Source organism: Tiliqua scincoides, chromosome 2, assembly GCF_035046505.1.
Source record: "Tiliqua scincoides isolate rTilSci1 chromosome 2, rTilSci1.hap2, whole genome shotgun sequence".
NCBI classification, from domain to species: Eukaryota; Metazoa; Chordata; class Lepidosauria; order Squamata; family Scincidae; genus Tiliqua; species Tiliqua scincoides.
The window spans coordinates 130,513,160-130,540,543 of NC_089822.1; the positions used below are offsets into that span (position 1 = coordinate 130,513,160).

Genomic DNA, 27,384 nt, shown 5'->3' on the forward strand with positions numbered 1-27,384 from the left:
AGCACCAATAGGTTACATTGGTTCCCAGGTGAGGGTAGCCATGTTAGTCTGTAGCAGCAAAGCCAACCAATAGGCTTGTGGCACCTTAAAGATGAACACATTTATTCCAATGAAGTGAACTGTGGTCTACAAAAGCTTGACATCAAGATCTATTTGTTCATCTTCAAGGTGCCACAAGGCTCTTTGTTGTTCCCCAGAGAGCAGCCCAGCACCTCAAGCTCTTCAATTGGGCTGTTTTTCTTTCCATTCCTTATGCCTATCTGCCCCTGCTCCCACGTATGTGTGCACAGGACAGCAGCCTTAAACTGAGGCACTATGTGGAGTTGGGACAATCAGAGCACACCCCTAAGCAAACATTGCTCCACCCACAGGTGGACAACTGAGAGGAACTATTCGTAGCAGCACACAAGACTTCTGAAGCAGGACCTTGTGGGAAGTCAACAGAAAAGCAGCTGCTCATATGAAACTCTCCACCTACCTGCCAGATGTACAAGATGTAATGTGGTTTCCTGTTCACCTCATAGGTGTACAGGACTAAGTAGCAGTCTCCACCATAGAAGAATCCATGCCAGCGATATTCCACAGGCACCAGCTCCAGGTTCTCAACCCTCCAAACCTAGGGATGATAGAGAGTGTTGGTCATCCCAGCAAATTTGTGGTCCCAATTTCAATCTGTCTCTCTCACTCTCCATCCAGTTATGAATAGTAGTTCTCTCAGTGAAGTTTTTCCTTTCTTTATGACCACAAGCCTGGTAGGGATCTTCTTAACAGAGGTCTCCCAAAATGTGCTGCAAAAACCAGCTGTGCTGTCAACATAAATGCCGACTAATTCATGTTACAAAAGAGCACACAGCAGGCCCAGCATCCTGTATTTCCTTCCAAATGTCTAGTTCTATCTTCAGACCTTTTCAAGCAGACAAAAACTTGCAACACCCACACTTCTCTGAATTCTGCAAATGCACACACCCTAACATACATCTAAAAAAAACCCTCCAAAAGCCAAACATTCAAATTCTGAAGTCCGAATGTACTATGACCATGTAGAAAATCCTTCACAACTTCTGTATATCTCTGGTTGCAGAGCTGGCCTTTCTGGGACGTTACCTTTCAATTTTAAAAGTTTTGTTTTGCTGAAATGTGGGGTGGGTGCAAGCAATATAGCAAGCATATGCCAACCACTTTTACTAACTGCAAGTACGAGTATTTTCCGTCTGTTTCAATTACTTCTAAGGTTTCCCTTCCTCCATGCTTAGTTGCGAAGTCCGAAGTCCGAGGCTGCCCAACACCTCTGCGTGACATTAGCTAAGCCAATAGTAGCCAGAGAGCCCATGCTTTCTCTACCCACTCAGTATTACTGTGACATCAGAACACTGCAGCCACTCTGAACTGATTGACACTCCGAGCCTGTGTGTTTTAAACATGCTAATGCACTGATATTTTGGAGCCACAGTGGAAGAGATTGTCCTATATGGCATTGTGAAGCTTACATTTATTAGTGAGCCATTTATTAGTGAGCATAGGGCTCTTGTGCTGGAATTGAGTCTTGTGCATCTTACCTCAACTTTCCCGTCCCCATTGTCCACCATCCTCTCCTGGGCTGCCAACTCTGGCTGGGTGTGCAAGAGGGTGGCATCAAATTTCTCCTGGCTGACCTTAGCTGGAGAGGAAGCATCTGTAAGAGCTGCTGGCATCGATTACATCATTGCAAAAAAGAATTACATGAACCCTTGGGAAGCTTTAAGGGTCATAAGGAGGTTGGATGAAATTATGACTTCCACCCCAGTGCCCAACCGGCTGAAAGATGAAGATGGTACAGAGAGTGTCAGCTTAGAGAAGGGGGGCAGGTCAGCATTGGCCAGAGTCCGGTGAGCAGTGTGTACTGCAGGTTAGGTTGAGAAGTGGATTTCATCCTCAGAGAGGAGGCAAGAGTGGAAATCCACAGTTCAAGTGGTATTGAGATGGCAGCTGACCATCCTTTGCTCTGCTGATAGCTCGCTAATAGCCTAGGTGGCTGGTTGCTGTTTCAGCCACAGAAGTTAACAGCAAGAGACGTTCTCCTGAAATGAAGCCATTTGAACAGGGAGAGACAGAAAGAAGCAGAGGGAGCTGTGAGTTGACTGAAGCGGAAGCAACAATGGGATGCAGTGGCTGCCTTTGGGTCCCTGATGTAGGATGTGTGGTACTGCCACCTGTGTGCTGGAGTGCCTGTTTCTTTCTATGTGCTGCTTGTCAACAAAACAGGCATTACAGAGGCATCACACATTTACAGTGCTCCCTCGTCCAAAGGAGTTGAAAGCCTGGAACGTCTCACTGGTTAGGGAAGTGTGGCAAGCAAGCAACAGTATACGAGCAACAGGCAGAGGCAGTCCAAAGCGAAAGATACACCAGGGTGTATTCTGCATACAAAAGCCAAATTCTGCATTTAGACAAAAATTTTCCACAATTATTTTGGTATTCATAATTCACATTTTAAGTCAGTTTTAGGGTCAAATTAGGTATGTTGTTAACTACATTGTACAGTGTTGCATGCTTTTTTTTCTTTTTACAATCAATACGGCTTCAGGGGATGCACGTCTGGACTGGGAGCACAGCATTAACTGCCACCAATCCACTCCTGATCTGGATTAAGGAGCCCCATGACTGCCTTGGGAGGGAAGCATCAGAGGCCCTTTTGAAGCAAGAAGGCACTAGAAGGTCTTGTGCAAATGTCAATGAGGCCAGCAGGCCAGGACCTAGGAAAGGGGGGTAAAGAGGGTAATTTGTACCCGGCCCCAGGATCAGAAAGGGGGCCCAGGAGCCAAAGGAGGAGGCCCAGAAAGTTCCTGGGATCTTCCATTTTCCTATCTACTCAGACTTGTTGACTGCATGGGATGCTGGGGACACTACCACAAACATCAGGCTGCAGTTACCGGCAAGCCATATATGCTGGGCCGAAAATGCATACATGACCCTCCTTAACACAGTTTAAAATCTGGGAGGAAAGTGGCCTGCTACAGGAGCTCTTTGGCTTGTGGATCAGCTTACCATGAAGGAGCATATAGGAACTCAGGGGCATGGCTGTAAGACTACAGCTGCTGCAGAAGCAAGTTTTGGCCTGCACAGGACACTTTCCCTTCTAGTGTGAGCCTAAATTTGATGATGCTAATTTTCTGCATGGTTTTCTATGTATATTCAAAAGATTTTAGAGAGGCTTAGGAGTGTTCTTGGTTTTCCATATTACTGTATCTAGCCTGCGATGTCACATGGGTGACTAGACCTGGGCTCCAAAGACTTTTCCAGTCGTCTCCCCCCTCCCCCCCACCCTGTTTAAAGACGGTGCCCCATTCTGCTCACCTGTCACCATCCTCCCCCACTCTGTTTCACCCCTCCCGCTTTGTAAAGGGGCGCAAAATAAACTTTGTACCCCCTGATAAAATTCCTCTCATAGGCCCTGCAGCAGGCCCCCTTTTATATGGATAACAGAGAAAAGAGGAAGAATTCCTCATTATATTTATTCTATTCCGAAATCCAGACATCCAAAATCTAGACACTTCCCCATCCCAAGCAGTCCAGATAAGGGATGCTCAGCCTGTATATCACCCCATCCAAAAATAGGATCTTTCTTACCAATTTTGCCAACATTGTGAGTTTTTCCTAACCCCACGGTCTGGTCTTGGACTGTCCATTTCTGGAACAGCTGCTTGAACATGGCTGACTCTGCTCCATCATGTACAGTCTCCAGGTTGGTGCTGCAAGGATAGCCTTTCATCTTCATAAATTCCTGCAGGGGGCAAGCAAGTACCACAAGGTCAGGAAAAAACTGGTGGTTGTGCTTTCTTGCTCTGCCACAGGCATCCCATAAAGCCTTGGTTTGGTCACTTGAACTGGGACAGTTAGGATTTCAGCAGAATTTAATCTGAATGAAATCAGCAGGAGGATAAAATTACCTACCTTCCTTTCCAACTGTTCCCAGATTAAAATAGTGAAGCTTTTGCACCTGTATCACCTCTGTCCTTGCACCTGAGCATTCTGCCACCTCCTCTGTAACTAGTACACACTGCCAAGGGCTCTTCTTTGTCTACTATAACCACATTTTAACTCTGCAATGGCCTGCCCTGCATTGTCATTTGTTTTAAAGCCCCGAAGTCAAAATAAGGAGAAAAATGAAGAGACCGATTCACAAGGGACAAATTCTAGAAAAATTCCTAGAAGTTAGAATGTATAAAATGCAGCTAGAATGTATAAAATCGGCTCGAAGTCACATAATGTTAAGCATTATTAGCATTTCATTATACAGTCATGCTCATCCTTTGACTGATTTTGTCCTTTGGCATTTTTGATAAAAATAATACCATATTTCATCTTAACCCCCATTTCAATTCAAAGGGGCAGTTAGGAAGGCACAATGAAGCTGAACTCTCATCATACCAAGGCTTTGGTCATGGATGTTTGCTTCTCCATCTTAGTGGCTCCTTTCCCCTTCCACACATAGATTTTCAGGCCACCATGATCCAGAATGTAGCAGTCCTGAGACACAAAGAAGAAGTTTCAGAACCCCATGGAAACAGCCTCCCCGGCTCCTGACTGGAGTCACAGTGGGCTGGTTCAAACAACACAGTTACCTCCAAACTGGCCCTGACATCCACAGTATCACGTGAACCAGTATAGTATGTTCATCTGTGAGAAATGGGCAGAATCTGAAAATCCTTGAGCCCAGCCCCTTCTCACTGTGCCTACATTGACAAAACCTGAAGTGAAAATTGAAATCACATCCATGAGGCCAACTAATGTGGTCATCTCAGGCAGTAGATTTGGTGGGGGGGGGGCACCCATGTCTGTCCACCCAGTTGCCTCCACTCCTTGGATTGGAAAAGGGAGAGAGAAGAGGACAAAATATGGAGGGGGAGGAGAGTTCTGAGCTAGAACATTGGAGAATGGGAGGAGCAGAGGCTGGCATATCATAGGATTAGGAGTGCAGGTTCTTGGGCCAATGCTGTCCAGTTTCCATGGTGAGAGAAACTGTTTAAAATCTATAGCATAAATATGGCTATGGACCCATTTCCATAATATTATGCCAAAGTTTGCATCATATTATTCACTGGCCACTTCCATGGATTTCAGTGGTGTTTCCAAGACAGCATATCTTGAATCAAAGTCAATGACTGCAGTCCACATGGCAATGATTCTCCAAGAATCTCACCAACTGAGTTAAGCTTATCCTACTGTTAGTGGTTGGTGGACCGCAGCTAAAAGGCCTTCACACCAAGGAGGCCCCTGATATAGCTGAATCTCCACTGCAGGCTTACATCATGGTTCAGCATCTCTTGCATGAGGGGCCTTTGGGCTTCTTCTGTGACTTGCATTTTTCCTCCAGAGTCCGAGACACTAGAAGAGAGGAAAAGGGGAGCAAGTTCATTCCATGCCACTTTCCTCTTAAGTCATTGAAGAGCATTGGTTACCTGGGGGCTGAGAACATGGCAAGCAAGTTGCCAACAAATGGAAATTTGATGCAGTGCTATTTTTTTCTGTCCCTCTCCACAGGGTCATTTCTAGCTACCTCAAATTCTTTCACATCAGTTCTAACACAGGCATTTTTCAACAGTTCCAAGATCTTCTTTAAAATCTCTGCAGCTTGGTGAAGGACTCTTCCAAAGTTTTTAATCATTCTCCCTCCAGGGCCTACCCTTCTTCAGGAGAAAGAGTGGGTTCACATAAATGTGTTCATCATTTAAAGATAGCAATAACAAGGAATGCCTTTGCCTTTCTGAAAGTCATCACCCATCAAACATCACACGCAAAGGTTTCACTACACCTCACATTATCTTTTATGCAATGCTTACCAAGGGAGACAGCTCAGACATTCAGGTGTGACTCACAGAGTGATGTACATATATGTGGGAATCTGCTGAAAGATTTACCACCAAAAGGGAGTCAATAGGTATTTGCTCAGCTGACATTGTCACACAGGAACATCTCAGTTCTGATTGTGGTACAGGGTACAATATGGTTTCCTTCTATGTGAATAATTTCTGACTGTGGGACAATATGGTCCGGAACTGTGGTTTTCTTCTGGGTGAATCAGTCCTGCAGTTTTGCCTGCTCCCCCAACCCTCTACTCCTCCTTCATACAGTGAAGGAGGCCAAAACTTCTAATGCAAATTTTAAACAGCTCTGCCTGTCATTCAAACTCAGGGAAACTGTGGCTTATATTAACTGTTGCTTGCTCAAACAAGCCATGATCAAGCTCTGGTTCCATATCCTGATTTGTGAACAAACCACAGTTAAAACACTGTTCCCCACAGTGATGTGGTAAAACATCCACAGTGATGTGGCAAAATTCTTTGCCACAGGATGTGGTGATGGTGACTGGCCTGGATGCCTTTAAAAGGGGATTGGACAAGTTTCTGGAGGAAAAATCCATTACGGGGTACAAGCCATGATGTGTATGCGCAACCTCCTGATTTTAGAAATGGGTTATGTCAGAATGCCAGATGCAAGGGAGGACACCAGGATGAGGTCTCTTGTTATCTGGTGTGCTCCCTGGGGCATTTGGTGGGCCGCTGTGAGATACAGGAAGCTGGACTAGATGGGTCTATGGCCTGATCCAGTGGGGCTGTTCTTATGTTCCCCCAATTTCAGACAATTTACAGAGCTATGGTTAGTTTAAAATTGAAAGCTTTTAGACCTTTCTCCAGCAATCAAAGGAAAAGGAGAAGCATCCATTCCAACTCAATGATTTTATGAGCTAGTATCACAGCACATGCACACCAGATCCCATCCACTCCATTGCTACTCCATTACTCCATCAGTGACAGCAACAGTGAAGGGTTCTGAGACAAGGATGGTCTTATCCACATACCGGTAGAGCAAGATGTTCGACTTCTGCTGCTGGTCTGCCACCTCATCAGAAATGGCAGGCTTGAGTTCCCGCGGCCTCTCTCCAAGCTCACTCTCCAGCACCTTCATCAGATCTGGGCTGGCTTTTTCATCATCACCCTCCACCACCCCAATCTCAGCCCGGCCTCCACGCTCTCGGTCACGGATATCTTTGGCAAGGAGCATCGCCTATAGACGATAACAGGTTAACAAAAGCAGGCACAAGGTTCCAGAGGGTGTGTGTGTGTTAGCTGGGGATGAGTGCTCCCAACAACAATGCACTGCTGAGACTTGCTAGCCGGCCACCCTGTAAGCCCACCCTTCAGTACAGCAGGACAAGGCTGCAGTGCAGCTTATAAAGCAACATGCTTGGAGCCTCTCTTTTTTCTTTAATCCTCCTTTCTCTCTGCCCTACCCATAGCTTCTTCATTCATTGCTAACTCACCTACAAGGGGCACCATCAGTGGCGTAGCTAATGATCGTGTAGCCCGGTGCCAAGCTTAAAATGTTGCCCCAGAAGTGATGTCACAACCCAAAGTGATGTCACACCCAGGCTTTTAAAAAAGTAAAAATTGGGAGAAACCCACCTCCTCACACCAGCAGCTTGCCACCTAATTGCTCTGCTGCCTCCCCCCAGTCAGTGGCATAGCTAAGGCATCTATCTGTTACCTGGGGTCAAAGAAGATTTGTAGCCCCACTCAGACAAAATCAGATTAATTAAGTAAATAAATAAAAAGTGTTACCCTGATAGGTTCAAGCCACTGTGCTGGGGTGAAGAGGGATGATTATTCTCCCCTTGCTAAATATAAGAGGAACACGACTTGAAAAAGTGCCTTTTACCCAGTTAGCAGGGGTAACTATATTATGATAAATGGAAATGAGAGCTAACTCCTATTAACACCTTATTGGTTTCATGCTGTATCAGGATAACATGTCATTGCAACATATCAATAACATGATAATATGTCACTGGCTCTCAGAACAATCTGTCTCATAGGTCAGTTTTAAGTTAAGAAAACCCACTTTTTGTTCCATAAGGCAGTTGTGTTTTCATTTTCTGCTTAATTGGCCATAACTTTAGATAGAATACAGATATTCCAATGCAGTTTGTTTCATTGCATTCTGCATTAAATTACCTTTCCAATGCTGTATAACATGATGGTATTATTCATACATACCAAGATTTTCACAATTTTGGTCACTAGTGTCAAGCTCAGCTTGTTGTCCCTCTAACGCTTGATGCCTGGTGCAACTGCTACCCCCTGCACCCCCTTAGCTACACCACTGGGCACCATAGTACAGTACAGTACAGCCACAGAAACAAGAGAAGTAAGTTCCTTCCTGGTCCTTCTCTTCACCTGAATTTTGTAAATAACATCACTAAATTGGTGCAGAACAAGGCCCCGGTTCCTGTCTGCCTCTCCTGCACCAATCAGTACAAGATGCCTCCCTCCTCTTACATTACATACCATGGTGTTGGAGGCCAGACATGAGCAATGCCATGGTCCAATGGCTGCTCCTCTTTCCTTGATCTACCTAGTGCCATGCCTGGGACATGAGTAGCTCTGTCACCTACTTTTAATCTGTTTACACTTGAGGAGCTGGGCTACTTTTATCCTCATTTGAGGAAGGTTCGCTATGAAAATGTTTAAGATGTCTGCCTGCCTTAGAGCAGTAAGCACTTGGTGCACCAGGAAGGAAGTTCACATTCCTCCATTCAGCTTTTTAGCTGACCAGCTTCTTCCTATCACCTCCTGGGTGGAAAGGCAGCAACATCTTTTTGTGGCCCAGCTTAATGTACATGGAACAACCTGGTCACTCGGCCACAAATGAACATGGAAAGCCAAATTAGGCAACATGCCACTTGCTACGCATTTAGATTTGGTCTCCCAGATTGGTAGCCCTTTGGGGACAAGGAACCATTTATTCATTTATTTAACTATGTTAACCCATTTCTGACCAACCCACAGATGTACACATTTTATTCCTGTTGCATGTATGCAACGTTGGGCAGAAATGGCTTGAACAGCTCTGTCAACTACTTTTTGTTGACAAGAGATCTATAAATATTCATCATCACCATCATATAAGGAACATAGAAAGCCACCTGGTCCTGACCTGCCTGCAGGTCTACTTGCGCAGTGCTTTCTGGATGAACTGGCAGGGGTTCAGACCAGTGGTCTTTCCCAGTCCTCCCTGCAGATGCCAGGGATGGAATTTGGGACTTTCCATAGGATTCCCAGGTGCTATACCATTGAGCTACACAGCCCCATCCCCTAATGAGGGGAGTCACCACAGAAGCAATGCTGGAATTTTTCTCTATGTGATGACACTTTCCTTTTTAAAAAATATTGATCATCTGCATATTCAGCTGCAGTGTTATGTGGTGCTCAAGCAGGTGACCTGTGAGGCAGAAAGTCCCTGGTTCAAATATATGGTAACTCTGCACCAATTACATGCTATCAAAGAGAGCTCTCCCATGAGATCAATAGAGTGAAACTGGAAATGGCTCATTCAATGAATTATGGTGCTCCGATTGATCAAAGCCATACTTACAGTCCAATCCTATCCACACTTTCCTGGGAGTAAGCCCCATTGACTTTAATGCGACTTACTTCTGAGTAGACATGCATAGGATTGGGCTGTAAGTCTCTAGGTGGTCTTCTGCAAACCACTCTCTTCCTCTCTCACCTTGAGTCTTCTCCCCCCCCCCATCTGTTTAATGGGGATAATAATACTGGTCTGCCTTACAGGACTCTGGATAAGGATTACCAAAATAATACATGTGAAGCTCTTTGAACATTTGACATGCACTAGTGTAAATACTTGCTGTTGTGGTTGAAACTGGCTACAAGAAATGTGTGCTTTAACTCTCCCCGTTAGCCCTCAACTTTTGCTTCCCCCTCAATGAAGGAACTTATTCAGAACTCTAATGAAGTACAGAAACGGACTGAAATGGCATGGACATGGTGCAGAAACCCAGCCTTTGGAGTCCACACACCTTCATGCGCTCCTGTTTGTTGCTCTGCGGCCCATTCCACTGCACAATGATTTTGCCAAGATCCAGCAAGAACACGTCACCGATGTTAAAGCTGTCCCAGCTTATCTCTACCTGCAGGGTGGAGGGCGAGAGTGTCACAGCAGACACAGACAGGAAGAAAAAGCAGTGAAGTGCAGTGGGCAGATTAGGGGGGTGCAGGAGCTGGGTCAAGTTGGAGCTCAGGGCAAGGAACACTGCTGGGCACAGGCTCACCTCTGTGGCTCTGACACTCCTCTTGCCTTTGACATGCAGCAGGCGCTTGACGTTGTAGACATTGGTTTCCACATGGTTCATCCCAGATGCAACACCTCCTTTTTTGTAGCTGTTTGGGGCAAAGGAGAGAGACATTGGCACCAGGGTCAGAAAAGTTGGACGCCTTCCTCCAATGGAGGTTTAGGTATCATAAATTATGTCTTCCTGCTCTGGAAAAATAGAGATGGACAAACAGAGGTTTATTCAGTCAGTGCTCTGAACCTTTACTCAGGGTTGCTAACTTTAATCAATCCATTGGTTAGAATAATTCACTAAACAAATGTCATTACCAAAGCACTTGCGGGGAATGAGACTGCAGTGCGGGGGAGAAGGGGTGTTTAACCTTTCTTCCATGACACTTTCCTGCTGAAAATCACCCCCAACAACTATTAGTGGTAAATAGCACATTTGGGGGGCAAATAGCAGATTTGGAGGGAGTCCAAATAGGAAAATAGCAACCAGGCAGCCCAATCCTAAACTGCACTGGTGCAGGGGGGCCACATGGAGAGTCTGTACTCCCCAACTACAACAATGGTCTTTTTCTGGACATTTCACTGGGGTTTGTATCACCTGATGCAGAAGGTCAGTGCTTCACTTCCATGATGGACCTCCTCCCATTCCCATGCTCCTGGTGATGTACCATCAGCCTGCCCCCACCATTTTTTGGCTATAACTGGATAGAATACAGATATTTCAATGTGGTTTCATTTCATTTCATTGTTTCATTGCATTCTGCATGAAACTGCACATTGATTGATGTATAACATGATGGTGTTATTAGAAAATACCAACATTTTAGAAATTTTGGCCAGTAGTGGTGTCACACCCCCATGCGCGTCACTCGGTGCAGTCCGCAACCTCCACACCCATCTAGCAATGCCACTGATCTCTACTCCATTTTGTCCTGTATGCCACAGCTAAATGATCTTCGAGAAGATAATTTAATAAGGATGCTTTGTATTGGGACACAACCATATCTAAAAATGATGCAGTTAAATTTGCATTTTTGAATAAAGGGGTGCCAAAGTGTTAGTGAAAAAACCAACTATTTCCCATCCATGTGGCAAACAAAAGCATTGCCATGTTGTTTGGATAAGCAAATGTTCCAACCAGCTGAACATTCTGTCTTCTGGCACCCAGCAAAACTCAAGCACCTTTACAACTCTTAAATATGGGCAGTTGAATCCTACAGTTGAGAAATGCTATTCTAAATGATAGAAGCTATTTTGTATGTTCTCGGATACCAGCACAACATCTCCACCAGCACTACCTGGCCGTAGGACTGCACTGTGAACCTCCTGCCATTGATACCATCCATCATTCATCTACATCATTGGTTCCCAAACCTTTTATGATCAGGAACCACCTACAAAACATTTCACTTAACCAACCACTCAAGCCTCTATGACTATAATGGTGATTGGGCAGCAGATCTCCTCCCCAAGTAGCAGGTTGTTTAACCCTTGATGCACATAATCTGCCTTGTCATTTCGCTACCCACCCAAAATTGGGTTGTGACCCACTGGTGGGCCACAGACCTACAGTTTGGGAACCCTTTCTACATCATCCAGATGTGGCACACATCTATTTCCTAAACCACAAATCTAAGGGCCAAATCACAAAACTATCCATGGAAGCTTTTTCTGTGTAAAAGAGCACACGAGGGGGCGGGATCAGGATCAGAAATGTGGCAGTGTCTGGGGATATATCAGTTATATTAGTACCTGTCATGTTAAAAAGTAAAAATAAAAATCAGCATCTGTGATTTTCTCTTAAAGCAAGATCCCACCATTACCCATTGGGACAAATTCTCTCATCAATACATAATGAATACTATAGCATTCTATCTCCATCTAGTGGTGGCACAAGGTATCGCAGAGGCTGTGGAACCTCATTCCTTACAGCAGCAAAGCGGAAGTGATGGGGACTGTGGCAAACAAGTGATTGATGAGGAATTGTCTGAAATAATGCATCAAAAGATGGACTCCAGAGGCATAGCACAACCAATTCAGCATGAGTATAGCAGCATCAGAGTCGGCAACATATAGTTTCCACATGGAAATGTCACAGAAAGTGCAATAACCACATTAAGAGATTGCCATAGTAGTCCTAGGAATATCTATATACTGTACCACTTTCCAGCAGAAAAAGTTCTCAGCGTGGTTTACACAGCTGGTTCCCCATCCCAAAGGGGCACACAATCCAAAAAGAAACAGAGAGGAGGTACTAGCAACAGCCACTGAGGGGTCTGCTATACTGGGATGAGAGGAGACAGTCGCTCTCCCCCTGCTAAGCAGATCACTTCAAAAGGTGCCTCTTTGCCCAGTCAGCAGGGACATGAGGAACTTTCGTTTGTACGCCTCTGATTACTGGGAGCAACATTTGGGAATGAAGATCACCCTTGCTTGTGACAGTCCTAGGGCAGCTGGCTGGCCACGGTTTAAAAGAAGAATGACAGTGGGCTCGTTGGGACATTTGCTTAACTACACAATGTGCCAGTGTTTCTGTTTGGTAAACATGATGAGAAATAGCTGATTCTTCATCTACCCTTTGGCATTATTTTATCCCAGAAATGCAAATTTTAATTGCTCATTTGTAGATATGGTTGTTTGCCAATACAAAGCATCCTTGCTTTTAGTGCTGCAGATGTGAAGTGACTTTTTTCAATGTGAGTAGTAGTTTGATATAGAGGAAAGAGCAGGATCCTGCTCCCAGGGTCCCCTTTAAGAGAGGACAAGGGGCACCTTCCTCCCCAGTTTCAGTCTGCATGATTATTCCTCAGGAATACTTCTTTCCTGGCCAACTCCCTGGCTCTACACACTTGTGGCGAAGCTAGACATTACTACAATTCATCATTGAATCCCATTCTTGGCATTCCCAATGGATTTTATTTTACCCAAAAGCAGCTGTGGAGGAGATGGCTTAGATTCAGACTGTTACCTCAGTGCAGGTGTAGGGGAGTTCACACTCCCCCCCCCCCATCTCACTTCCCTGCAGAAAATCCTCCAAAGCTGCTATTTGACTGCAAATAGCAGCAGGCAGTTTTCAACTGAAAAATAGTGTGGGGTAAGGGTTGACCCCCTGTACTGGATTCCTGATCTACATCAGGATCCCCTACAACTGCCTGGGCAAAAAAAAGACATTGAGGGCACAATCCTAATCAACTTACCAGCACTGGCATAGCTGTGCCAGTGGGGCATGTGCTGCATCCTGCAGTTGGGGGGCGGTCACGGCGGCCTCCTCAAGGTAAGGTAAAATTTGATCCCTTACCTTGAAGTTGCATTGCCCTTACCTCGTTGCTGGAAAGTTGGTTAGGATTGCGCCCTGAGACTCCCAAGTACACCATTCAATGCTGTATTTAAAGTGATGTTTACTTTCGCCCCAGGTAACTATTGTCCTAAATCAGTGGTAGTTTCAGCTCAAGTCAACTTGTCATTCGGACCCCTCTATGTTTTTCAGAGGATTCTGGAGCATCTACTAGTGCCTAGGCCAACAGCTTGCTTTTCAAGATGTTGTTTGGTCTGTTTTAACACTTCAGCTTCAGATCAACTCCAGCACATCTCATAAGGTCTTGAAAGGTCTGGATCTTTATCAACAGGTTCAGACAATCCCAATGCAAGGAAATAAATTTAGAATAGGGCCTTCTCAGTAGTGGCACCAACGTTATGGAACGCCCTTCCCCTTGACTTGAGAATGGCTCCCTCTCTTGAGACTTTTCGGCGAGGCCTGAAGACCCTTTTGTTGAAACAAGCCTTCTGAGTTCATGGCCTTTTTAACATCTTTTCTATATCTTTTAGTATTTTTACAGGCCTGATTCCTCTATGATTTGCTGCGTTTTGCTCTTTTTATCTGACTTTTTATCTGACTACTGTTTTTATGGTATCTGTTAATGTGTTTTAATACATTTTTATTTGCTGTTAAATTATGTTTTTAATCTGTTTTTAACATGTTGTAAGCTGCCCTGGGTCCCTTTGGGGAGAAGGGCGAGATATAAACAAAGTTTATTATTATTATTATTATTATTATTAAATTTGCACAAATATCCTCGAACGTGAACTACAATTTAGCCTCTGTGATTGCCTTATAGTAATGGCTGGGGCCCCCAAACCTCCAGGCCTGGGTCAAAGGTTCCCTATTTTTTTCTGTGCCCCATGCTTGGGTCCTGTACTCACATGATGCCTTGTTTGAAATAGCCCTTGAAGAGCTCAGACTCATGGGCTTGCACCTCCCGGTGCTGCACTGGAGTTCCACCAAGGTAGTCATCCAACTGGATGGTATAGATGGCCGCACAGCCCTGCTCATCTTGCGAGGAACATTTGCCGATCCAGTAATGAATATCATAGGACAGGGTGCTGCCTAGCTTACGGGTCTGCAGAAGGGACAAAGTTCATAGAGAGAAATGAAAATACGCATAAGTGTTGGTTAAGGAGGATGGATTCCCCCATGTCCCCTTCCAAAAATTGACCCATTGCAGCACTGGGCTTGCTCCCAGCCTAGCATTCCTGGAGATTCTCCAGCCCAAGGTCCACAGCCATTTTCACAGTGTATCATGACACCAACTGGCTATGGGGATTGTCATCCATACGAGAATCTAGAGTGGGGCTGTAGCTCAGTCATAGACCATGCAGTCAGTTCCTGGTTCAATCCCTGGCTTCTCCAGATTGGGCTGGGAATGGCTGCTGTCTGAAGTCTTAGAGAGCTTCTGCCTGTCATTGTGGAAATACTGATGGACCAAAGTTATGACTCGGGACAAGGCAGCTTGATAGGCAGCTTGGAACCCAAATAATATTGGCTGATTACAACAAAGAGTTGGACTTTTGCAGGTTGTGATCTACTACTCTGATATTTACTTAGAAAGCTAGGTTTGTAGCCTGATCCCAAGACTCCATCATTCATTCCTTGCTTCCCCTTCTACAGCAATGTTCTCTCCGAAACTGTATTTATAGTTGTAAGCAGAAAGGTATAGAAATAAATAATGCAAGCAGGAAAACAAGAATCATTTGTGGACTGTTGCAAAAACACTATCTGGGCAAAACCAGCTGACACACACTGGCCTCAGGCTTTTGTGCAGATTCTGTAACTGCAGTTGTTATTTGACTGCTTTTTGCATTGTATAGATATTCATATCAAAGCATGCCAATACGGGTGGCAACTTAGAGGCTTTTAACTCTCTTAAACTGGTCGATAGATGAGCCAGCCCTACATCCTAAACACGTGTGTTAGGGCAAGGATTCTCAATCTTTACATTGCTGTGACCCCTCAAAATAATATACAAAATTACTTCCCATACTGCAGCTAGCTGGGAGTCACACTTTGAGAACCCCTGGAGTAAGACACTTCATCTATTCTAGCTCAGTATTGCCATCTCTATACAGTACTTATTGGAAATGGCTTGCCAGGGTTTCAGACAAAGGCCTTCCTCAGCCCTGCCTGTTGAGTCCAGAGACTGGATCTTGTTCTTTGGAGCTTCCAAGCAGCTCGCAACTCCCACCAGGGTGTCAAGACCCACTTTTTGAGAGCCTCTGTACAGTACTAAGCAGTTAAGTCCCACTGAACTCAGTTGGATTTACTCTTAAGTAAATATGCCCCCCACACACATACGTAAGGGGGAGGGCTAAAACATCACAGAACAACCTCTTTTTTGTAGGTGAACGCATGAAGTGGTACAGGTTGGGGGGAAAGCTCTGTATATTTGGGGGGGGGCAGAGATCTCTTATGAACCCAGATTAAAATGGTGATTCAACTGACCTGCCCAGGTACTTGCATTTGTTTTCTTGTGTGTTATTCCCTCCCCCACCTTGACATGCAACCTACTTGTTTATCTTTGGGGTTTTGTTTTGTTTGGAACTTGGCCTCAAGCCACCAATCTGCTTTTGCATCTGTATTTGCATCTGTTAAATGAGGCATGGCCAGGGTCGTTTGTGCTCTGATGCCTCCACCCTAACCATCCCATCAATCATAATCCAGATGAGATTTTAGCACTGGGAATTCCCAATCTGTGCAGAAACAGAATTTAACCACTCCCTCCAGCAGATGTCATTGCAAGCCTACTGAACTCCTCCATCAGCCACGCCAAGCTTTTCTTCTTCCTACCTCCACTCTTGTTCTTTTGCAGGAGAGATAAGAGATAAGAGCAGTCTGTTTTCACTGCTTATGCATCCACTGAAATATGAGGCTTGACTTTTGATGTCTGAGTTAAATGTTGCTTTGGGGGCATTTGGAGCAGTGTGCCAAAAACAGTGGATCTGACAGTGGAGGATACATCTAACTCGACATAGGCAGAAACAGGTGGAAGCCAACAGAGGCCAGGCTTGTCCTAGGGGTGTGACTTGTCCAGATTGCCCTAATTCTAAACTAGGAGTCTGCAACTGGCCCCCAGAGTCAAATCCAGGACTCTGGGGGCTGCCATTAGCCTTCCCAGCAGGCCCCCCCCCAAAAAAAAAAGATATGGATGAGTGGCAGCGGCCACTCCACAGGCAGGACGGCAGCAGCAGCAGGCAGACCATCCTCTTCTTCTCCCCCCAGTGCTATTCTGAAAATCCTGCTGTGGCTGCTCCCCCCTATCACCACAGAAGCCAGCCAGGGGGCCTAGGGCCAAGTAAGGAGCCTTAGCAGGAGGCAGTCAGGAGCAGGTGACAGTAGTGAACCACCACTCCCCATGACTATAATAGTGGCTGTGAAGCAGACCTGTCCCCTGTTCATTGCCTTAGTCCTGGGCACCAGGGGAGAGTGCCCCATAAAAGCTGGAGCCAACACTGATGAGCAGGATCTGTGGCAATTGGGTGGGCATTTTGGGATTCTAGGATCATGGTCCACTTTTCACACTGCCATTCCCCCCCCCCCAAGTGGCCCTACAGTTAAAGCAGAGTTGACTAGGGTGACTCAAATCTTCATGTTATGGTTGGCAACCTTCAGCCTCGAAAGACTATGGTATAAGCCAGGGGTGTCCAAAGTTTTTGGCAGGAGGGCCACATCATCCCTCTGACACTGTCTCGGGGGCCGGGGGAAAAAAGAATTAATTTACATTTAAAATTTGAATAAATTTACATAAGTGTACATAAATGACTATATTAAAGATGAACTTATATGAATGAATGAAGGTCTTGCAATAGCTTAAGGCCTATAAAAGGCCTTGCACAAAGCAAGGCTGGCCTTTCCTTTGCTGCTGCTACTGCATCACAGACGTGAAACAGTAAGCAGTGGAGGAAGCCCTCATCCCACAGCTCATTCAAGAGGTCAAACAGTTGCCCTCACACTAAGAGCAGTTGCATCGGGCCAGTGCAGGCTCCAACAAATCTCTGAAGGGCCAGAGGCTCATTGGAGACTGGGGGCTCCCTGAGGGCCACATTGAGAGGCCTCGAGGGCCGCAAGTGGCCCCAGGGCCGGGGTTTGGGCACCCCTGATATAAGCCTACAGCACCCGGTATTCCCAAGCGGTCTCCCTTCCAAGTACTAACCAGGCCTGACCCTGCTTAGCTTCCAAGATCAGACGAGATTGGGCATGTGCAGGGTAACAGTTGCTGCTATAAATCTTTTGGATCATCAGCAAGCAGAGATGTCCAAAACTACCACCCTAGCCAGCAAGGATGTGCTCCAGCCACTGAGCCTAAGGCACGAGTCGCTGACCTCCTGACTGGACTCAGGAGTCATAGCGTGCGAATGTCACAACTCAACCTGAACTGCTTACGGAGTCATTTTTCCTTGAATCATTGTGAGAAATGAGTCAAGGCGCAAGTCAGGCAGGGCTCCACAGAAAAAAGGGATGTGCTGGAGCTTTATGGCAAGGAAACGCCTCCCCCTGGTTTCCCCGCCTCCTTTGCCCTTTTTTTGCTGAAAAAAAGCAGGCATTTGTTCCTATCACAAGAACCCTCTTTCCATACATTGGACGTCTCCTTCTCCCCTTGCACATCCAGAAAAAAAAATCAGGCCACCCATTATTTGTTCAACTGTCAGTTCCAAGAGCCTCCTCCCCCATGTTCTGGCTGCCCACCTTCTGATTCCCCCCAACCTTTAGCAGCCTTCCCCCCTCTTCCCCTCCACCATTCCAACCCCTACGTCCTGGAACCAACCTACCCTCCTCCCACCATGTTCACTGCTGCCATCGGTCTGAATGCCAAAGTCACGAGTCTTTTCCAAGTCACTGTCCCCAAGTCGCGAGTCAGGTTCGAGTCAGTGATGTTCGTGACTCGAGTAGACACAAGTTGTGAAAAATGAGCGTTTTTGCAACTTGAGTCGAGTCATCATGACTCAAGTGCTCATCCCTGCTAGCCAGCTGTGGGGGCACTTACCGAGAGGAGAACATAGCAGTCGCCTTCGTAGAAGTTGCCATGAGCTTTTGGAGGCACCAACACAAGATCCATTTTCTAGGAAGGAGAAGCATCCAGATGAAAAAAAATGCCCCAAAAAGATGTCCCTACGTTCATCCCTGCTTACAGTCATCACCACCACCACTCTGGGAAGAAGTACAGATGCAGATGAAAAATGACTGTAGTTGGGGCACCATACATAGAAGACAGGCCCTGCACATCTGCTGACACTCATGAACCGTGGCTCACATTGCAGAAGTCAACCACTTGTCAAAGGTGCTGAAATGATTATGTGAACAACAGGTCCATAATGACTTACCTATTCTCCAGTTTTGAGCATCTGGATTACCCCTTATAGCCTAATAGGGCCAATCTCCTTTTGTGTGTGATTCTACTACTTTTCTGTTCTACTTCTGTCAGTTCCACAAAGCAGCTCCCAATACATTTTTGGAATATAATTACAGAGCTCGGAATAATTCACTATACACATAAAAAATTAATCAGTAATTCTTATGTACACAAATACAAACAAGAGACAACACCTATAAAGCCCATAGCAGCCTACAATCCAAAACTGTGACACAAAGAAGTGTTTACAGTACAATACAGTAAATCTAAATTAGTTTTGGCATCCCTTTGGATGACTGAGTACAAGTCAGTCTTGGTCCAGATGACAGTAAAAAGAAGGGCCTCCTTACCTTGCCAATCTCAACTCACTGAGAAGTGGGGAGAGGAGCATAGACCTAAAAATTTTGGGGCCCAATCTTATGGCCTCCTATATGCTTTACAGCCATCACAAATGGCAACACACCATTCCACCCAGCCAGGTCATCACTACAAGTGGTGAGTAGACACAGCCATGTGCCAGCAATGTGTGAAGGTGCCCCGACACTGGTAAATTGGCATAGTGGTGGGTGGGGGAACAGGGTGGATAGAATGGGGTTAAATAGGGTGGGGAGGGGAAAGGAAGGGGGAGAGGTTACGGCAGGGAGAGGGTGTGTTGAGAAAGGGGTGTATCAGCTTGACAGGTCCACTGAGACTCACAACAGAAAAATTGCTGGCACAGGTCTGAGGAGACCCAAAGGGACAACCAGGGCTTCCATGGGTAAGGGAACAAATGTTCCATTACCTGGAGATTCTGATAACTTAAAGGTGATGATTAATTCAATCAGATCCCTACATAATTTGGGAAGAAAAAAAGGTAGTTCTAAAACTTTTAGCACTGGGACCCACTTTTTAGATTAAGAATCTGTCAGTACCCACCAGAAGTGATGTCATGACTAGAAGTCACAACATGAAGCAAGAAATTTTTAAACAATCCTAGGTTGCAATCCTACCCACACTTTTCCAGGAGTAAATCCCATTGGCTATCATTGTTAAAACCATATACATAGTAGCCTGTTAAAAGTGCAGGTCTGCAACATTTCCCCAAATGCAGTCACATACCATGGGAGCACCAAGTCTAATATATGAAAAATAAAATATTGAAATAAATGAAATAACCCACCTGAAATTGGTTTGCGACCTACCTAGTGGGTCCTGACCCACAGTTTGAGAAACACTGTTTTAGAGTCAACAGAATTGCCTCAATTCTAGCACTGAGAGAATTACCTCGACTCTCCAGATGATCAACCCAGGAGTTTTGGTCACAACCTTGAAGGCACCTGTCAGAGCCATGATTAGTCTTGGGAATATTCAGCCACACCTGCTACACAGAAAGAAACAGTTCAGCCTATTACCAAGGAGAGAACCTAGACATAGAACATTTGTGGTACGTCTTGTTCAAAATATCCCACCATTTGGCATTAGCCTCACCAACTCCTGCCTTTTGTGCTGGACACATCCCAGAGGCTACCAGAAATGTGGGCTGCATGCAGTGTTTCTATCATTATTATGGCTGGTGCTTGGAGGGATGTTCAAGAGTTCTCTTCACCAATGGAAACAGTTGTTGAAGACCTTTTCCACCGAGAAGCAGTTCAAATGTGAGAGTGGGCGAAAGGTGATAATAACAGGGTCAAGAACACACTGGGAAATCACCTTCTGCAGTGCCAAATATACATGTCAGGATCCTGCCATATGCTCACAACTAAGACTTTCTGAAACAGACCAGTGAACTGTACAGTGATGATCAGTGCAGCAGCACTTGCGCTATTGAACTGCTTGTCTTGGCTTTAAACGAGCCCTCTGTGTGTGGGTGGGTTGTGGTTTCAGGGGGCAATTCTGGTGGGGGAATGTGCCGTGTTCTCAGCAAGCCCTTTACATTTGTCTCCCTGCTGAGATAAACACCAGAGAGAGAGAGAGAGAGAGAGAGAGAGAGAGAGAAAAATGCAGTGGGGCAAAGAGATAAATTCCCCATTCTCTGGTCCCAATCAAATGAGGGGTCCATGTCTGCTATTAAGACCTGCACAAATATCCAGGGCCAAATGACATGCAAGTAATCTAGTTTGGCTTCAGATTCCCTCCAAAATCCAAGCAGCCAGGGAGGAAGGGTGGGAGCTGCTGTGGTCAGAGCCGGCCATATGTTTCCTAAATCTCCATGGCTTCATGGTTAGCACAGAAATTAGAGAGACTATGGGCCCAATCCTATCCAACTTTCCAGCACTGATCCAGCTGTGCCACCAAGGTGTGTGCTGCATCCTGCGGGGAGGGGAAGGCAATCATAGAGGCCTCCTCAAGGTAAGTGAACATCCCTTACCTCGGAGCTGCATCAGTGCTGGGTTGTTGGATAGGATGGGCCCTATGCCACTAAATTGTGAAGAGGAAAGCGAGTCGTCCTACTTCAGCTTCCTCTCCCATTTTGTCCCCTCTTGTGTCTTATGCTCCCTACAGGGATCCACCCTGCAGCTAAAAACCACAGCCTTACAGATTTACTGAAGCTGCATCCATGTTTGCTTTATACGCAAACATGGGCTACAAATGCATATTGCCTGCGCTACATTTCAAATCTTCACATTGGGGACTGTGCTGCATTTGGTGGATGCTGCTTTATCCATTTACTTTTTAATGGTTTCCTTAGCTCATGAACTGTGATAGCAACAGAACCAAATGCAAACCTACTTCTGTCTTGCTCTGCAATGTGGCCATGGTTTCCTATCTACTCCCCCCCCCCCATTGGAGAGCTGGCTAAGTCATGAAAGCTCCACAGGCCATTTTCTGCAGCAAGAAGGCCTTAAAACCACTTTGGCCCTGGGCTGTGTTTCCAGCTGCTGAGAGGTGGTATGGGAGTTCTAAACAGACCAATGATCTAATTCACTGAAAGGCAGCTTCCTCTCCCTGCCTGGCCCTGAAGCCCTGATCCAAATCCTCCCCCAAACTCCTATTAGCCACAGAGGGAAAAACTGATGGGCAAAACATTGTGCAATAAATAGCAGCTTTGGGGTTGGTTGGTTGGTTTGGAGAAGCCATTTAAGTCAACGAATCAGCCTGGGGCAAATGGGGAGACCTCTCCCATTGGCCCCAATCCAAGTCACAGACATGCAGCTGCTTTGGAGAAAAAGAAAAAGAAGCCAGATATTCACATGTCCCAATCACAACATTTCCACCTCACTTTGACCCTTAGAATGTACCTGGAATGCACAGAACGTCTCTAGAAATCACACCCAGTTTGGATCAACTCTACCATTGTGGGGTGGGGGGGTGGGGGGTCACAGCATAAGATGATGGTACCACTAAAGGACAATGAATCTAGTCAATGCTTTAATAAGCTAGCTATCAAATATGACAGGCGAGCAACCAAGGAGAGGGAAAACCCATTTCACATCACCCTGGCACTGCCTTCAGAAGCGGGAAAAACATTCTCCCTGATTCTAGTGGATATGCTGTGCCACTCCCATTCAGGAATGATGGGTAACATTGAGATGTTACTCCTACAGCCCAATCCCATGCATGTCTATTCAGAAGTAAGTCCCACTGAGTTCAATGTGGCTTACTCCCAGGAAAGCGTGCATAGGATTGCAGCCCTAAAGTGCTTTTCCTCCCCCCCCCCATAGGAATGGATGGTGGTCATCCACACTGGAGAATGTAAAGGCTTTCATTCAAGAATGCCACTGGAGAAGCAGCTAAACCTGTTTCCTGCCCTTAGTGATCCCAGCCATTAACAAGAAAGCCTAATGAGCTCACCCACTTCTTCATCTGAATAATCCCATTCTGGGTTCTCTCTTGGTCAGACTCAACCCAGAATGGAAGTATCTTCACTGGGGCAAGCATGCTTATTTTTGTTCTAACGCACAAAATTGCAGCCAGATTGGGGCCCCCATGGATTGATTAAGTAAGCATGGGTGGGAGGGAACTTAATCCTCTGCCTTCTTCACAGTCCCTGTCTGGATGGGGGTCTGACTCCCCACAGCTCCTGTTCTCTCTGAAAAAAATTCCAGTTGGTGCTAAAGAGTGACACACTGGTCAGAGGGGAGAAACACGGGAAACTATCATCTTGTTTACTGCCATAGAGGCTGCCATTTGGATTCTCTACTGCAGGAGTGTCAAACATAAGGCCTAGGGGACGGATGCGGCCCCAGCAAGCTCTTTATCCGGCCCTAAGGCTCTCTCAGCATCACCATTGGCTGCTCTCAGCTGCTGAGGTGTCACTGCTGAAAGGGCAGCTCACATGATAACTGGGCTTTCCTGTATCTTGAAAATAGATATTTTCCTATTTTCTCTTCTGTCATTTGCAGCTAATGAGTTCCTAAGTGAGAAAAAAGTGCTTATTTCTGGTCATCACTTGCATAATGACATCACGTCCTGCTTAATGACATCACTTCCTGCTTAATGACATCACTTCTGACCCTCAGCAGGCATCATGATTGCTATTTGGCCCGCTGTATGAAACAAGTTTGGCACCCCTGCTCTATCGCATGTACCAAACATCTATTATTATTATTATTAAGAGCCATCTCTGCACCCAGTCACAATTTCATGCTTTTCTATGAGGCAAACGTTCTTGCTGGCCACAGATGTGCCATTATTCCTTGCCGGAAATGGTGGCCTGGTGCACATTCCTAATCATGCAGTGGACAACCAGTGAAAAACTGCAGCTGATCAGGCCACTCTGGCACATTTTCTTAAGCATTAGGAAAGCACATCTCCATTTTGGATGTATTTCTCACAGAGAAGACTGAAGCAATGGCTGTATACCTGTAGCAGACACAAGTGCCGGGTGAACGGAGCAGCTGTAAGAGAGCCTAGGTGAAAAGTAGTTTGGGCTTGCTGTGCTGAGAAATCTGGCTGCAATGAGGGAGGGCACATTGATGCAGCTATGGGGCTAACATTGTCTGATCCTCCCCCTGCAGAAATAACTCAGCTTGTACATTTGCTAAGAAAAAGATGATTAAGAGAAACTTCCATTTGCAGTGTTCGCTTCTGTACATGCTATTAGCTCAAGTTACCCTGAACATTTGGTAGAAAAAACAAGCAAGCAAGACTTTCTCTTTTGGGATTTCTTTGTTTAGCTGGGCCTTCAGACACATGCTGCACTGGGAGAATGGGTCTGGGACATCCGTCTTCACTATCCTAAGGTCACACCAGATGTGACATTGGTTGCATCTTTGCTTCCTTGTTTCATTTCTTTTCTTAACCCTGCAAGCCTTTTCTCCCCCAGATGTGAGATGTTTTGGTCACACTGCATTCAGTATCAGGTTTCCTGCTGACTCTCCAGTTCCAGCTGGACGATCAACAGCCACTTACATTAACATTGCTCACCGCAGAGACTATTGAAATGCATGTAGGGATTGTCCGGAGTGCAATAATTTTGGCAGAGGCAAAGCAATGAAGGTGTGATTTGTTCAGCCAAACAGGAGATCGCTTATACATGAGAATTCAGAAAAGTAGAGCAGATAAAAAAAGAGAACCAGATAATTATGCACTCCAGTGGAGCCCTGTGCGTAGATACACATTAATGTCACTTCTGGTTTGACCCCTTTTAGGCTGTTGTCAGGTCACCAATTTAACCACTCTGATGGGCAGGTGGAGCTCCACAAATACAAGAGTTTCTCCATGCTCTGTGAGGAGTCTGCCCTGCAGGTGAAGTGAAAATTCCCTAAATACAGGAAGCATTTATGAAAAGAGAAGGGAGAATCTGAAAACATGCAGGTCAGGGCTTCCCACTGTGCTAGATCTGCACAAGCACCAGTCCATGGGTCAGTTTCACATGAACTTTGTGACCCTCAGGTTTTGTCTGATGTGCAGTTGAGCTAGCACACCTTTCTGTTTCGGCATCCATGTCACAGGAATGACATCAAAACCAAGCTGCTATGTGACACAGCTTCCTGATTTGGAAAGAGTATAATTTGTATCTTGATTTGTCCCCCAGCTCTGTGCTGTAACAAAGATCAGCCCCAGGATCTACATTTAAAGCCTGAACTCCACCCTGGAACATGTGAAGTGATAGCAGAAGGTTCCTGAATGTATACGGGCTGCTCTTCTGTAGCAGCTCAAACACAGTGTAAGATAAGGAGCATGGCTTATAGGTTAGAGGAGCTATAATTCAACCAGGCATCTGCTTGGCGTCTCTGTTTTTTGAGGTGGAACACTGGGTGCACCATCAATCTGCATAGCCCACAGGTAAGCTCATTGCCCAGATAGAGCTTACCTGTGGGACTTCTTGCTTTTTTTTTGCTTTTTTTTTTAGAACTGTGGCTCAGACAAACATAGAGAGCATGAGAAGGCGGCATGCAGATACTCACAAAATCACCATGAATCTGTAGCTGCTCACTGCTTGTTTCTGGTTAGTGCTGTAGGGAGAGGCACACTCAAAGGCAAGCGAAGGATTCTGGGAGACCGGGGGGGGGGGAATGGACTGCAGCCTAAACCACAACAGTCTCCTACATCCGCCTTCTCCATACCCACCCCACTCCACCCCCCCCAGTTGCTCGATCATTGAAACCAGATGATGGGATTTGACATGGAGAGCAGCCCAGCCTGTAGACGCTTGTTCATGGCTTGGAATCATCCCAAAGACTGGGATCGATTAGCCAGGCACATGCAGGGATGAGCCTGCTCGGAGAGAGGCTGCTTGGATGTAGCTTTGGAAAGAAGAGGCTGGCTCCTTCCTCCTTTGCTTAGGGTGGCCTATGGGCCAGACCTCCTTCTGGAACCGAAGGTTTTTGGTGGGCCGCTGGGGCATTTGGTGGGCCTCTGTGAGATACAGGAAGCTGGACTAGATGGGCCTATGGCCTGATCCAGTGGGGCTGTTCTTATGTTTGCCTTTATCTTGTGTAAAAACTGCAGGGGACCAACACAGCCTGAAGGGTGGTTCCACCAGAATGCTTTTTCCTCAGCGGGCAAGCCTTGAAATGGTTCCTACAGAGAACACACATGGAAAAAGTTGCCTCAGAACGGGAACTCATCCATGTGGATTTTTCAGGAAAGATACTGGAGTCTGGTTGGCTCCTGTTAATGGGACATTTCTGCAAAATCTGGATGGATTTTCCACTCTTATATAACACTTCTAAACATGTGTGTTCCAGAAGAATCTTCCCTGTGCGCTCACACAAAACAAAAATCTTTCTGTCACAAGCCGTCCTCAGGCATTCGTGTCCTTACCCAGTATGGGAAATCTGCTCACACAGCTGGTACAGAACTGCATCTGAACTGGGATAGTCATTTTGGCCTCATAAAACTTGGTAGATGTTCTGTGTATGCAGCGAGGGAGGGGCAGTGTGCACCCTTATTCATGCAGCTGCTGATTGTAATAGTTGCTACACCTGGATAAGGGCCTGGATTCTCCCCAGGGTAGTGCCAAACCGGACAGGCCTCCATCCCTATTTCCAGCTCACCTTTGCCCATTCTGAGCTACTTACAGTGTCACTCTATTGCAAATGTATTGCTGGCATGCTGTCATCTATTGGCACCCCAGTGCCAGAGCGACTGCCCTGCTCAGCTTGTAACTAGTGCCATTTCAGAAGTGATCACATTGCAACGCCATGAGCTTATTAAGGATTTCACCCTAAAACATTTTATCTTCTGGGCAGCGTCATATAGAATCCATCCTACAAAGTAGTTTTCCCAATTCAGATACAACCAGTGCTTTCCCGTTGAGGATGGAGCAAAAGCACAGTGATGGAGCATTTGTGTTACACAGAGAAGGGCCTATATTCTGCCTGGGCATCTCCAGGTATGACTGAGAAAGAACTTTGTCCAGTGGCATATCTGGGTGTGGCAAATGGGGACATGTACCCTGGGTGCCCCCTAAAGGGGGGCGCCAGGCACAGACTTACTCATATTCTACCAATAGTGCATTTCTGCACCATAGCCAATGGTGTGTTTTTGCACCTGTTTCAGGAGACATCAAAAAAGAGATAAATGAACACTATTTTTCATTACTTTGGGGGGGGGGGGATGCTTAGCACCTGCTGATTTTTTGCATACATTTACTTGGTGGAACAGGGCTAGCTTCTTCCCCATCTCCCTTTCTCTGTGTAGCTTGCTGAATAAATTCACTTGGTGGGACAGGGCTAGCTTCCCACCCCATGATCTCCACTTCTCTGTTTGGACAGCAGCGCAATTTCAATGCTTGTGATGGGCACCATTTCCCCTAGGTATGCTACTGGTTTTGTCTGAGCCCAGAGATCACATGCCAGTCTCTGTAAACAATACTGGGCTAGAGGGACCACTGACTTAAGGTTTCATAGGCTCAGTGGCATGCATGCCACCCAAGACAATGGCTCAGGATGGGCTTTCCTGGTTGCATTGAACTGCAAATGGAAATGTATGCCCACGTCAGTTGTTGTAATGCAAATGAGGGCCACATTGGACTGGAGCAGGGGTGTCCAAAGTTTTTGGCAGGAGGGCCACATCGTCTCTCTGACACTGTGTCGGGGGCCGGGAGGGGAAAAAAGAATTAATTTACTTTTAAAATTTGAATAAATTTGCATAAGTTTACATAAATGAATATATTAAAGATGAACTTCTATGAATGAATGAAGGTCTTGTAATAGCT

General features: G+C 45.9%; 1 protein-coding gene and 1 pseudogene across 1 annotated transcript in view; both read right to left on the minus strand.

Moving 5' to 3' along the window:
• AVIL (advillin) overlaps positions 1-20,129 on the minus strand; it is a 28,146-nt gene extending 8,017 nt beyond the window's left edge. Inside the window, exons 1-11 of the mRNA XM_066613487.1 lie at positions 20,064-20,129; positions 18,435-18,509; positions 14,320-14,516; positions 10,109-10,217; positions 9,857-9,967; positions 6,839-7,044; positions 5,286-5,364; positions 4,408-4,506; positions 3,607-3,760; positions 1,557-1,657; positions 479-616 (exon numbers count right to left, since the gene is read on the minus strand). Of these exons, the coding sequence (XP_066469584.1) occupies positions 479-616; positions 1,557-1,657; positions 3,607-3,760; positions 4,408-4,506; positions 5,286-5,364; positions 6,839-7,044; positions 9,857-9,967; positions 10,109-10,217; positions 14,320-14,516; positions 18,435-18,509; positions 20,064-20,129 (1,335 nt within the window). The remainder of the gene's footprint in view (positions 1-478; positions 617-1,556; positions 1,658-3,606; positions 3,761-4,407; positions 4,507-5,285; positions 5,365-6,838; positions 7,045-9,856; positions 9,968-10,108; positions 10,218-14,319; positions 14,517-18,434; positions 18,510-20,063) is intronic.
• Positions 17,555-17,674, minus strand: LOC136642459 (5S ribosomal RNA; annotated as a pseudogene).
• Positions 20,130-27,384: the final 7,255 nt, after the last annotated feature.